Source organism: Lissotriton vulgaris, chromosome 3_1, assembly GCF_964263255.1.
Source record: "Lissotriton vulgaris chromosome 3_1, aLisVul1.2, whole genome shotgun sequence".
NCBI classification, from domain to species: Eukaryota; Metazoa; Chordata; class Amphibia; order Caudata; family Salamandridae; genus Lissotriton; species Lissotriton vulgaris.
The window spans coordinates 254589889-254602463 of NC_141689.1; the positions used below are offsets into that span (position 1 = coordinate 254589889).

The 12575-nt window shown below is 43.4% G+C and overlaps 1 protein-coding gene across 1 annotated transcript in view; it reads left to right on the plus strand.

Annotated features, from left to right (window-relative positions):
* MAPK4 (mitogen-activated protein kinase 4) overlaps window positions 1–12575 on the plus strand; it is a 514768-nt gene that overhangs the window by 137379 nt on the left and 364814 nt on the right. Inside the window, exon 2 of the mRNA XM_086960385.1 lies at window positions 9593–11577. Within this exon, the coding sequence (XP_086816511.1) occupies window positions 10945–11577 (633 nt within the window). The 5' untranslated portion in view covers window positions 9593–10944. The remainder of the gene's footprint in view (window positions 1–9592; window positions 11578–12575) is intronic.

Genomic DNA, 12575 nt, shown 5'->3' on the forward strand with positions numbered 1-12575 from the left:
AGTTACTTTATTTGCCAAGGACAGGAAAAAAGGAACTTTGTGTGTACTTTTGCAATCTTGAAGAAGAATCTCCAAGGGCTTGAGCTGAGTCTGCCTCCTGCCTGAAGTCTCAGTGATACAAGACTTCACCCCCAGCTCCCCTGAATTCCCTTGTGGAATTCTGCCTGCAGAGAGGTGCCTACAGTAGTTTGGGCCGTCTGAGAAGACCATGAGTTGCTGTGAGTTGGAAGCATGCGCAAAGAGGAGAAGTATGTTGCTGCTGCAGCAGTTGCTGTTGCATCGCCGAGAAAGTATGCCGCCGCTGCAGCTAGTTGCCGTCGCATCATCGACGAAGCGCGTCGCATCACCGGAGAAGTGTGTCGCTGCCACAGAGGTTGCATCTCATCACCGGAGAAGCGTGTCGCAGGGCCTGTCTCGACTCAGAAGTTACTGAGTTCACCGCACGGGCGTCTGGCGTGCACTCATCACACCCAATGTTGTTGCATCGCATTGAAACACCATTTTCTCGCATCGCACTGGATGGTCGTATCGCATTGAGGCACCATCTTGTCGCATCACACCGAATCACAGTAAGAAAACGACGCATCACCTCCTCTCTGGTAAGGAACCGACGTATCACCTCCCCCGGAGCAAGGAACTGACGCATCACCTTCCCTGCAACCCTTTTGTTGTATTGCGTGACACATCCAAGGTAGTTTGAGAGTAAAGTGTTGCATTTACTATCTACATTGAACTGAACTATTTTCTACAATTTTAAAGCCTATTTTTGATTACTGTAGTGTGGATTTTTGTTGTTTGGTCTTGTGTTAAGTCTAGTAAAGATTACTTATTTTTCTAAACTGGTGTGGTGTCCATTTGTAGTGTTTTCACTGTATTACTGTATGTGTTCACAAATGCTTTACACACTGCCTCTGAGAAAAGCCTGCCTGCTCGTGCCAAGCTACCAAGGGGGTGAGCAGGGGTTAATTTGGAAGTGTACCCCCTAACACTGACTAGAAGCAAGAGTCCCTACCCTCAAAGGTACCTACCTCTGCCAACTAGAGACCCCCAGTTCTAACATCCGGCAAACGGATCCTGGTAAAAGCAGCTTCTCATACCAGATTTTTACCATAATATTTCTGCCTTACCTACTACACAGGATTGTCTGTTTGCCAGCTTCACTTTATCTATGATCGAATTATCCAATACTTTTTTATATCTCTATATTTAGACTCACTAGTTTGGGAGGAAGATAATTGTGGTCCACAGTTCCACACTGACCTCAAATACACATTACTCTGTTTGCATAGGGTTTGATGGCAATATACATGATAGTGTAGAGTTACTGCATGTAAAACGAACAAATAATTCCTTTTATACAATTCTGGCTATCTGAACTGTAGTAATGGCGTCTGAAGAATGACATTCATCGCTATTGGGAAATAGAGGTTTTACTATGAACCTTGATACTGCAGAACCAGGGTTCATACTATAGCATTAGCATAAAGTGCCATAGGGTTATTTTTTTAATAGTTTTTAGGGTAATATATGGTTATTTTTATAATGTAAAATTGGCTTTAGATGTCATTACTTCTTCCCCAACAGCCGAAACTGGCGGCCTGTCCAATTTTTATATATGATCTCAGTGTATATGGCTGATTTTTTGATGGAGGTGAGCAATGCTGTACATTAATCTGCAGTTTACGATACATTCGCCCTGATAGATTCCTTCAAATAGACAAAAATGATTTTAGCAAAGGAAACTTTCTAATGGGCAAAAAGCAAGCTTTTCAGTCAATCAAACAAGTGGACAAGAAGCGAGTCTACCTGTGTGTCCTAAAGAGTGGGAGAATCAACAGGCATTAAAGGAATTGAGATTTGATAAATCACAAAACTGGCGTGTTGATCACTTATTTACTCTACAGTTGGAGGTGCAACCACCGAATACAGTATTTTTCAAGATGTCGCACAATATCTTTCGTACTTGAAAGACAAATCTCATTTACGCCTCTTGGGTAAACTTCTTACAGGTGGCTATTAACCACATGGCTGCTAGGCGTTTTCCCGTCCTGCGCTGCAGAACCAAAATGACCATTAATCATGACGAGCTGGCCTTGTCATCCGCGCACGGCAGGTAAGCGCCATGACGAGCCCAGCTCGTCATTAGCTTCGAAGGGGTTAAACAAATGTTACTGACGCTCATCCTGCTCAGCCGCCTTACTAGTTCTTTGTGTTGGTGCCAAGAAACCTCCATCCAGATAGAAATGAAAGTGCTGCTGTCCAAAAATGTATACAATGCTTCATGCACACATTTGGTTTGTTGAAACTGCTTCTAATTTTAAAGTCTACAACGAGTTCTGTCAGGTAACACAATTCTTAGCCAAGAATTATGAGAGAATTTTGAACAATCAACATCAGTACAGAAGGGTGTATCCCTTATCTATAATGCTTCTAATTTTAGGCAGATTTGGGAACTGAAGCACATGAATGTTAAATAATTCATACATTATTGTACATTTCCCCCACACACTTTTCATCAGGTAAAACCATGTAGAATGTATTCAAGGAAAATCCCTATCACGCCCTGTTTCGCACCTCAAAATGTGGGAAAACTTGTACGGTTTCTGACTCGAAAAGTTAGGTCTAGGGGTATCCACACACGGATTTCAGCTTGGTTGAAAGTGCACCTTTTTAAAGAGTACAAAAAGACCAATCGATGGACAGAGTTGGACGATGCTCACAGATGTGGTGCATGCTGCTTACATGCTTTTTTGTCCAATAAATATGTGGGTAAATTAATATAAGTAGTTATAAGATCTCTCAGTGACTGTACAATACGTGAAATGTTTTATTAAACTTGAAATCTAGAGATTACTTTGGTGAGATTACATTTTTGCCAGAGGGAACCAACACTTTGGTTCTGGCAGTTCAGTAGAGTAGGCCGCGTTGCTGTTTTCGACTCCAGATTCAGTTGTGATTTACTCATGAAAGGACATGACTCCTTCCTTGAGGGACACGGTAGAACTTCACACCTGTCCCTTCCAAGGATGGCCCACTGGCTTCTTAAATGGCCACAAAGCACATTTTCTGTCTTCACAGGAATAATGGCAGCCCTGTTAGCTCCTACCCTAGGATGAGGGCCTCTGCTCTGTTCTGACTAATAAACTGCTCACCCTCAAAAGCTGAGGAGAAAGGAGAACAAAGACAATCAGAACTCTTGCTTCTAAGCACATAACTCTGCTACTTTGGCATTAAAGTAACCACGTTCAGAATTGTGACCTTCTTGAAAAATATTCTCTAAAATTTCTTGAAAGGTTCTACCCTTTAGCTGAGATTGCCCACATCCACCCATAGCTGGGCTTTCCTTGGGCACTAAAGATCAAAGAAAGTCCCAAGAGACAGAGGACTGAGTCATTTTTGTTTTTCCCGTAGATGGACATTAACTCTATCCAGTGGGTTTCTATGCACGGGGACAGTTCTCTGGTATCCTTGGGTGATTGGGCTATTTTATGTGCAACAGCCCCACAGCGTGGCAATCCAATAAAGACTCAACAGTGCCATCATGCTCAGCCATAGCCAGGAAGAGGTTGGCAGTCTGCCGCTCAATCCTATGGGTACACATGCATCACAGGGTGCATGGAGGTCCAGGATGTAAGGATCTTTTGTGAGACACAGGGACTCTTTAGCTTACATTGCCACAGCCAATCAGGCTGAGCAAGAGTTTGCCTCTTCAGAGAGGCCTCTAGGACAGCACTCTCCCTATCATCCTTAAAGCAGCATCACGGGGGGAGAAGAAGAAGGTGGCCATGGGATTGTCGTCTTTGGGCAGCACTCATCCTCCATCTTGAAAACTTCATTCATACCTTAAAGGTAACATTCACAGATATGGGTAACATACAGTAGGTGCACCAGTAATATTTGTGAACCCTTACTTCATTTAACTCGAGGAAATATTTGCAAAGTGATCACTTCATATAATGTCCACAAACATTAAATTTAGTAACAAAACGTAAACACAAAGGAGACTCAATCTGTCCAAGCCCTTGGACTTAGGTCTATACGGAGATGTCAGCATGCTCTCCCCTGGGCTGCATCCACTCAGACCAAAACCTACAGACAAAAGATTCAGCTGTGATGAGCCATGGTTCAAGCAGAAGGTCACATGAGGGGAAACAACCTTCACAACGCAACTTTTACAACGCACTACCATTACAACAAAACTTTTACAATGCAACATCCATTACAACGCATGCCATTACAACGCAACCATTACAACGCATAGTATCCTTACACTATCCAACACTTACCCTACTGTTGCACCCCCTGTAGTTAGAATAGTAATTTTTACCCCTACACTATCCAACACTTACCCTACTTTTGCACCCCCTGGAGTTAGATTAGTAATTTTTACCCCTACACTATCCAACACTTACCCTACTGTTGCACCCCCTGGAGTTAGAATAATAATTTTTACCCCTACACTATCCAACACTTACCCTACTGTTGCACCCCCTGGAGTTAGATTAGTAATTTTCACCCCTACACTATCCAACACTTACCCTACTGTTGCACCCCTCTGGAGTTAAAATAGTAATTTTTACCCCTACACTATCCAACACTTACCCTACTGTTGCACGCCCCTGGAGTTAGAATAGTAATTTTTATCCCTACACTTTCCAATACTTACCATACATGCAATGTAATGGTATGCGTTGCAATGGTATGTGTTGTAAAGGTAGTATGCGTTGTAATGTAATGCGTTGTAAAGGTAGTTTAAAAAAAATTGTTGTAATGGCATGCGCTGTAATGGCATGCGTTGTAATGGACGTTGTGTTGTAAAAATGCATTGTAAAGGTATGCGTTGTAAAAGTATGCGTTGTAACGTCATACATTCCACATGAGGGTTTCCCACATAGAAAAAGATTAGGGGCAAACAGAAATCAGACAAACTTTTTTGGGGGTTGATGGGATCGATGTGAACTACATTAAATCAGTTAGGGACAGGAGGAATGAGAAATTATTATGTTCTTTTTCGGAATATTTCATAGAGTGCTAAGCACGCAAGTGTGCAGTGGCTTCAGAGCGCTTCATGGCTGTTGGTGATAGCCGATAGACCTCACGTTAAGGATCCATTCACTTCTCACAACGAACATTTTCATCATGGGTGTTTCCATAAAGGAGCAGAAAGATGTCTGACTTGATCTCCCATCAGTAATGAAGTCAATGTGTTAATTTAGAGGAGCATTGCGGTCAATGTGTGGTTAGAGGGGGGAGCAAGCAGCTGCTAGGGGGGACCAGTTGATTATTTAATTTGTTACCATTGCATAAATGAATATGATCTACTCATAGCCTCTGCTTATGCACACCTCTCAGTTTCTGCTATGCTTTGGTTGTATTTTAATACAACATCATATGAACACATTACATAAACTCAAATGTACGGATTTCAGATAACAAATTCAAGGGGAAAAAGCACCTGATGAGTCTGAAAAGGGGTTGCACGCCCAGAGCTAATGCTGCTGCTCCTCTGAAAGCAGAGATGATCCGTGCCACGTCATTCTCTTTCCTGACATCTTCAATTATTGAAACTGCATCCTGTGTTCTGGAGATGCTGAGATGGAAAATCTTAAGTCCCTGTATCTCCTTCCGCATAAATGTTGTAGGAGAGAGTCTGTGTGTGTTACCCAGTGTGCTTCCTATCAGGGGGCTGCCTTGTGCAGCTATAGGTATTTTGACTAAATAGTACAGGTAGGGTGAAAGAGCATAGATATTACCATATTTGTTTTACATGTGGAGTAGCCATGCACGGATGTATGTCTGAGCAGTCCTGTGCATGCGTTCTGTGTCTTGGATGTTTCTTATGTGTTAAGTCTGTTTATAGAAGTGGTTGTGGTCAAACGATGTTGCACTTTTGAGGCATGTTTTATGGAAAGGAAGTTACTATCGATGTCTGTGTAAAAGTGTTAATGTGTGTATGTTTTCTACTGATATTAGGAAACCGCCTGAAAAGCTGAAATGGCTCTTGAAGCAAGATCAACTGGCCAGCTCGCCAATGGGAAGCAATTGGCAAAATGTAACCAGCCAACTCACCAGTGTAGCAGCAATTGGCACTAAAATAATTTTCTCATAACCATTATAGACGAATGGGCCTCAGAAGGCAATCTAGTTCCATACATGTCCGAAACCCCACACATCTTCCTCCCTTAACAACTCATACTAACTAATTCAATTGTTAAATGGGCGTAGTACATTGGAAAAAGGATTTTAGCGTTTGAAGACCATTTGATTTACTGTTTCAGAGGTTTTGCGAATGCTAAACCCTTCGAATCTGAGTCCCAGTTGCCATAGTGACCTGGAGGCAGGTCGTCACCGTAGTCATTGGATAGATTTCTAGGTCGCTAAACCACCATTTTGTGAGAATAATTGTCTCAAGGGAACTTTTGACTTAAAGGACGGGGAGAATTTCGAACAGTCGAGTGAATGTATTCCAGATGTTTTGTGATGACCTGGCTCTTTTCTACCTGGATTTACTGAAAATGTCAAAGCAGTTCACCTTAATGTAGCTTGCCAATAAGGCAAACAATGGATGCCTATCTAGTATTAGATAATGGAGAATCTCTCCCAATGACAGCCATCCCTCATATTGCAGCTCCAGGCAGACAAGATAAAGAAGCAACAAGAACCCACCACCTTCAATCGGAATTGTAGCCCAATGATATAGTTACCAGTGGCGTCGAGAATGACCCACTTACCACCTACAGCGGAGGGGGGGGGGGAGTTCTTTATGGGCCTCTTATGTCTGCAACTTGACAGATAAAAGCTCATATTTGTCGATAAAGAATGATGGTCTGGTAGAAAAGGGAAATAAATTGGAAGGACTGTGGAAGGGTGGATGGGTCAAAGAATGAGTAGGTGAAAGGATGGATGAAAGAATGCATGAGTGGGTGAAAGGATGCGTGGGTGGGTGAAAGGATGCATGGGTGGGTGAAAGGATGCATGGATGGGTGAAAGGATGTGTGGATGGGTGAAAGGCTACATAGGTGGGTGAAAGGATGCATGGGGTGAAATGATGTGTGGGTGAAAGGATGGGAAAAAGAGGGGATTAGTGAAAGGTTGAGTGATGGATGGATGAATGGATGGATGGGATGTAAAAAACTGAATGATGGATGAAAGAATGAATAGATGGCAGAATGTAAAGGTGAAATTGTGGATATCAGTGGGTGGCTGGAAGAGTGAATGGATAGATGCTTGAACGAAATACACAAGGGAGCGCTTCTGGAGAGGGTCGGGCGGACGTGCTTTCGTTGCTTGGTCCATCAGAAATATGGGTCAATGTGGGGGGTGCTTTAATTTTCTACCTGCTTCGTTGATAGTTACAACCCTGCATCAATAGTTAAAGCCAGAATAAAATGAGTATCTCCACATGAGCCAAATGATGCAACTATGTAATATCAATTAAAAACCTTACCCTCATTGGAAACTGTTTCTTTACCTAAAGATGTGCACCTTCCATGACCCTACATATGAATCCTGAGGAAGCGCCCTTATTGTCCAAGAACTGAATATACTCTGATAGAAAGTGCATGAACGACAAATATAAATGGACATGCCTGATCTCTACTAACCTCTCAGTACACCCATCAAAAACTATGTTTATTGATCTATTGATGTACACCCTGCGTGGCCCCGCATGTGAATCCTTCTTACATGTACAGTTCAATATACACCCTGCTGGAATACGCATGAACACAAGTCTGCATGTTCGCGCTTAACTCAAATCTCTGTAACTATCATTTCTCATCATAACCATCTAATTTAACAACAGAGCCTTCTCTGCTTAGACCAGGTATCCTACTGTTGCTCTGCGGCAGAACGACCTCTAACACACAGAGCAACCTGTGTGTCTGTGTGACACAACACCCAAACTAGACTGAGCTTCTTTGCAACTACTACATGACAGTTCTACTAACAATACATAGTATCTCACTAACAACCATATATATCTATATCTATATATATATATGTATATATATATATACACACACACATATATATATACATATATATATATATATATATATATAAATATATATATATATATATATATATATATATATATATATATATATATATATATATATGTATACACAGTCAGTCTCTTAGCAATCAGCACTAACATATATAATCTGCTTTTAGCGCCACAAACTGCAGTACACTTCCTGAAAACAGGACGACTAAAATCTCCATCACATGAGCTAACTAAACCACTTATAATGGACTCCACTGAGTAGCGCACCACCCACCCGCAAAGCGTTTCAACACATCAGGGGTAGTAAGTACTATACAGATCACAGTGCAATACAGAAAGTGTCTAGAAAGGGTCGTGGTGTGAGTTCCTTAAATGCTTGGTCTCATGGGCATTCTGTAGCATATGCCACCCTCCTGCAGGTTAGCTTTTCTTTAGTGTAATGCCACTTTGGATACAAATGTACATAACTTGGCACCTGCTGTTCTTTCTCTCCCCCCAAGGCTGGTGCTGAAAATGTCTTGTTTCACACTGGCTGCCACTGACTCCGAAGCTACCTCTCCTGCTAGAAGAGAGCAACAGATGCACTTGTGGCAGGGACAATACATGTCCAAGATGCCCTGGAGAAGCTGGCACTCCCCCTACACCTGTGTCCTACCCTCTTCCACCTCTAGCCAACGTGGTTTGCAATTTTGTCAATATAAAACATTGCAAGATTGCTGGCCCGCTGTGTGCGTGCATCTTAACGCATGCAATTGAATACAAATAGCAATGGGGAAAAAAGCATTAACAAGCCCCATTGCATTTTCCAGTGCTTTATTGCGTGTGCATTTAAAATTCAAACGTACAACTCAAAAAATATATACAAACATAAAGGAATTAGTGTAATGTTTAAACCTTCAGCTGTTGTGAGATTGAAGCCAGCCACTGTCTCTGCGGGTATAATACATTCTATGTGAAATGCCCCATTAGCACATACATTCTTTAGTATCGGGAAAAGAGTTTAAAGGAAAGAACCCTGAAAACTGGTAATGCTACAGAAACCAGAGGGAGCCATTGTGGCAGCGGTAGCCTTCACTGCGGTGCCCAGGGTAGCCACATTTTGAGCAACGCCACAGACGTGTACCCTCAAAATGCCAACATACACATTAGGATTTATGTCTTTCCCGGTAGCCTCTTTTTAAGGGAGTTAATCGTTTTTTTTCTCTAGATGGTCCAGTACAAGAAGATTTAATATTCTGCCGGGACAGTCACCTTTCGCTTGCATATGCATTAGGTAATGGCAGTCTGTCAACAAATTTCCATATAAAATGTGGCAAGATGCCATGCCAACAGTGATATACGACAGCTCCGTAAACCTTTAATGTGTGGAAAATGATACTAAACTGACGTATCTACCTATAAAAGCTGGAATGTTCTAGAACAGCGATCGCATTTATATAACCAGCCTCGCGCGCGCTGGCTGGCACAGAACGGTGGCTCCCGGGCCTCCGCGAGCCCCACTCGGCTTAACCTTGAGGAATTTGCATAGCGCGCGCGCGCGTGTAATAATCTTATCAGCTCACTCAATCTTTCTTTCATTTCTAGGAAAGCCGGAGGGCCGAAGGGATCACCGTCTTCCGTGAACAATGCGGGGAATTCGCCGAGCCATAACAGTCTCCAGCGGCTGCAGAGATCAAGGGGCAACCGGCTCTCTGCAGGAATGCAAGCGGAAAAGGACTGAGGTAGGAAATGTGCCCAGCTGAGCACCGGGGGCTGGAGGCAGGTGGAAAAGTACTGTACTGCCCCCACACCACCTTTCTTTAGCATGGTGACCCGCAGAAGGCAGGGCACAGAGAGGGAGTCTTCAGCCTCACCAGGAAGGAACATGAGGTCTTCCTAAGCCTGGTGGTCGAGGTGTTGCTGCTCGACACCCTCTGACGTTGAGTGCGAGATCTTGGGCCCGACCAAGGATGAAAAAGCAGACATCTGGATTTTGTGCGACAAAGAACTCTCAAGTTGGGTGCAAAGTCTTGGTGGAAGGTAAGACCTCCATAAAAGTGATGCTGGAGTGTCCTTGCATGGCAGTGCTCGTTCTTGAAGTGCAAAGAAGGAGGAATGTGACACTGTTGTCGCTGCAGGCAGCACTCTAAGAGCAGGTGCCAGTTCTTGAAGTCCATGCTGGTGTGTAGTTGCAACTGGGGTTTTAGGATTTCTGCTGCCCTTTATGCAACTTTATGGTTGAAGGGGTCTCAATTTGCTCTGATATTGAGAAACTCATGAGCAGGTATCTCGGAGCCAAGGGTCGCTGCTGCATCCAGCGATATGAAGCTACGCTACAATATTCCATGGGCAAGAGGAAAGGTGGTGTGAGAACCATGACATCATTGAAGTGAAGAAAAGTGAGACACGGACAGGTGTCGAGACTTTGGGAAGGTCGCGCGAATGTTACCATCATATTCTCAGGAACGCGTGCCTGCAGCGACCACACCTCCTCCAGCATTGCTGAGCCATTAAACATTGAAATCTATGAGGATTACTCCGGCATCTGCAGTGCCGCTGCCCAAGGACACCCGTGGGATGGTCACAGAGCCGCCAGCGGCCATTGACTCGCTCCTGTTTCCTATAAATGCATGTCATGGTGTATGCAATACACCTTAGGAAGGAATGTAGAGGAAAGGTGGAGGGTGGCTGTACAGCAGAGCCTGCACTCATTAGAAAGCAGCCTGTAATACAGCACTTTCATGAAAGCTTTCATGGAAGCTCCATTCCCAAAAGTTTACTTTTAGTGAGCACCTGCTCTAGGTTTTACGGTGCATTGAGGAGAGTACCAGACTTTATCCTCTTTTTATACACTCTTTTTATTAAATAGGGTGATCTTTCTATGTATTTACTGGAAATATTCACATTCCCCACATTTCTTACTGAAAAGAGGATTTTTTAATGCAGAATTACATTTCATGAAAACTGTGTACATATTCTCTATTCCCTGGAGTTTTTGTCTGCAGTTTTTTTTTCTCTTTGGTGCACAAGTAGCTGCACGGACAATGGCAGGGAACTGTGACTGCATTGCCAGCATGTATGGCTATGACCTAGGATGTAGGTTCATTGACTTCAAGCCTCTGGGCTTTGGTGCCAATGGGCTTGTCCTCTCTGCCATTGACAGCCTCACCTGCCGGAAAGTGGCAATCAAGAAGCTCGCCATCAATGACGCACGCAGTACGAAGCATGCCCTGCGGGAGATCAAGATCATCCGCCGGTTGAACCACGACAACATTGTGAAACTGCATGAGGTGCTGGGCCCGAAAGGAACCGAGATCCAGGGAGACTTCTTCAAGATGAGTGTGGTCTACATAGTGCAGGAATTCATGGAAACCGACCTCGCGCGTCTGCTGGAACAGGGAGCGCTCACTGAGGATCACGCCAAGCTCTTTATGTATCAGTTGCTTCGAGGACTGAAGTACATTCACTCTGCCAACGTGCTCCACCGAGACCTGAAACCCGCCAACATCTTCATAAGCACAGAGGACCTTGTGCTGAAGATCGGCGACTTTGGACTGGCGCGCATTGTGGATCAACACTATTCCCATAAGGTATGTGAGTATGCATGAGCACTTTAATCGTTAATGGCATTGATTTTACAGTTTTTTTTCCTGTTTCCCTGACAATTTGGGTTTGTGCCTCATTTTAAATCTCTCAGCTCGCTTTGGTCCAAGTGGACACCATGTTTGCCAACATCATATGGCTTTTTTCTGACCAGGTAAACAATTTGCAACCAATCTTTTCCAAATTCGTGGTTTGATGTTTGACCTCCACAGCATTATGCTGAACACAGAATTGTCATTACAGGTTGATGCACTGATTGACTTTCCTTTTATGCACAACCTTCTGTAACTTTCATTCAAAAGCACAACTGATTGAAGCCAGCTGGCCGAGCCATTTTTAATAAATGGTATTTAATTCCACGCAGAGAATGTTCGAATGAACAGTAACAATATGTTTTTACTGTAGCAGGAACAGCTCAAGCATAAGGTGCTGCACATAGAAAAGTGTGTCAGAATGAGACTGGATTCCAGAGTCAAGCTTTTGATTGGGAGAGTGCATTTGCAAAACAGGCTGGCAGCTTGCTGCTGGCTCGGTCTTGGGTAGGGAGGTAAGGCAGGGTACCTCTGAGGAGAGAAAGAAGCAGACGGTCTGTATCACTGCAATGTTTTTGAATGAGAAGTGTGTTTGCCTACCCTCTAGGCGTTCTGTGGTATTATATAATTCATTCTGATTTCAGGCGCAGGGGGTGCTCTCACCTAAAAGTACCACCAGAGCTTTTAAGTGCAAACATCTTTTTTTATGTTTGGTATATCAAAGCGTCCTCGTGTCTGAAAAAACACATTAGCAACAAAAATGCAGAGGTACTCACAGTAATATTTTGTGCTGAAGAGTTAATTACCTTCCAGACAGTCCTTTAAGGACACAGTACATTTTCTATTCTGGTCTCTGTTTTTGTTCGGTTTTCATCTCAGTACTTGCTGTGCGAGCCTCACCGCTGCAAATAGAGGTCTGTGTTCCTTTGCTTCGAGCAGAGATTATTGTTGCT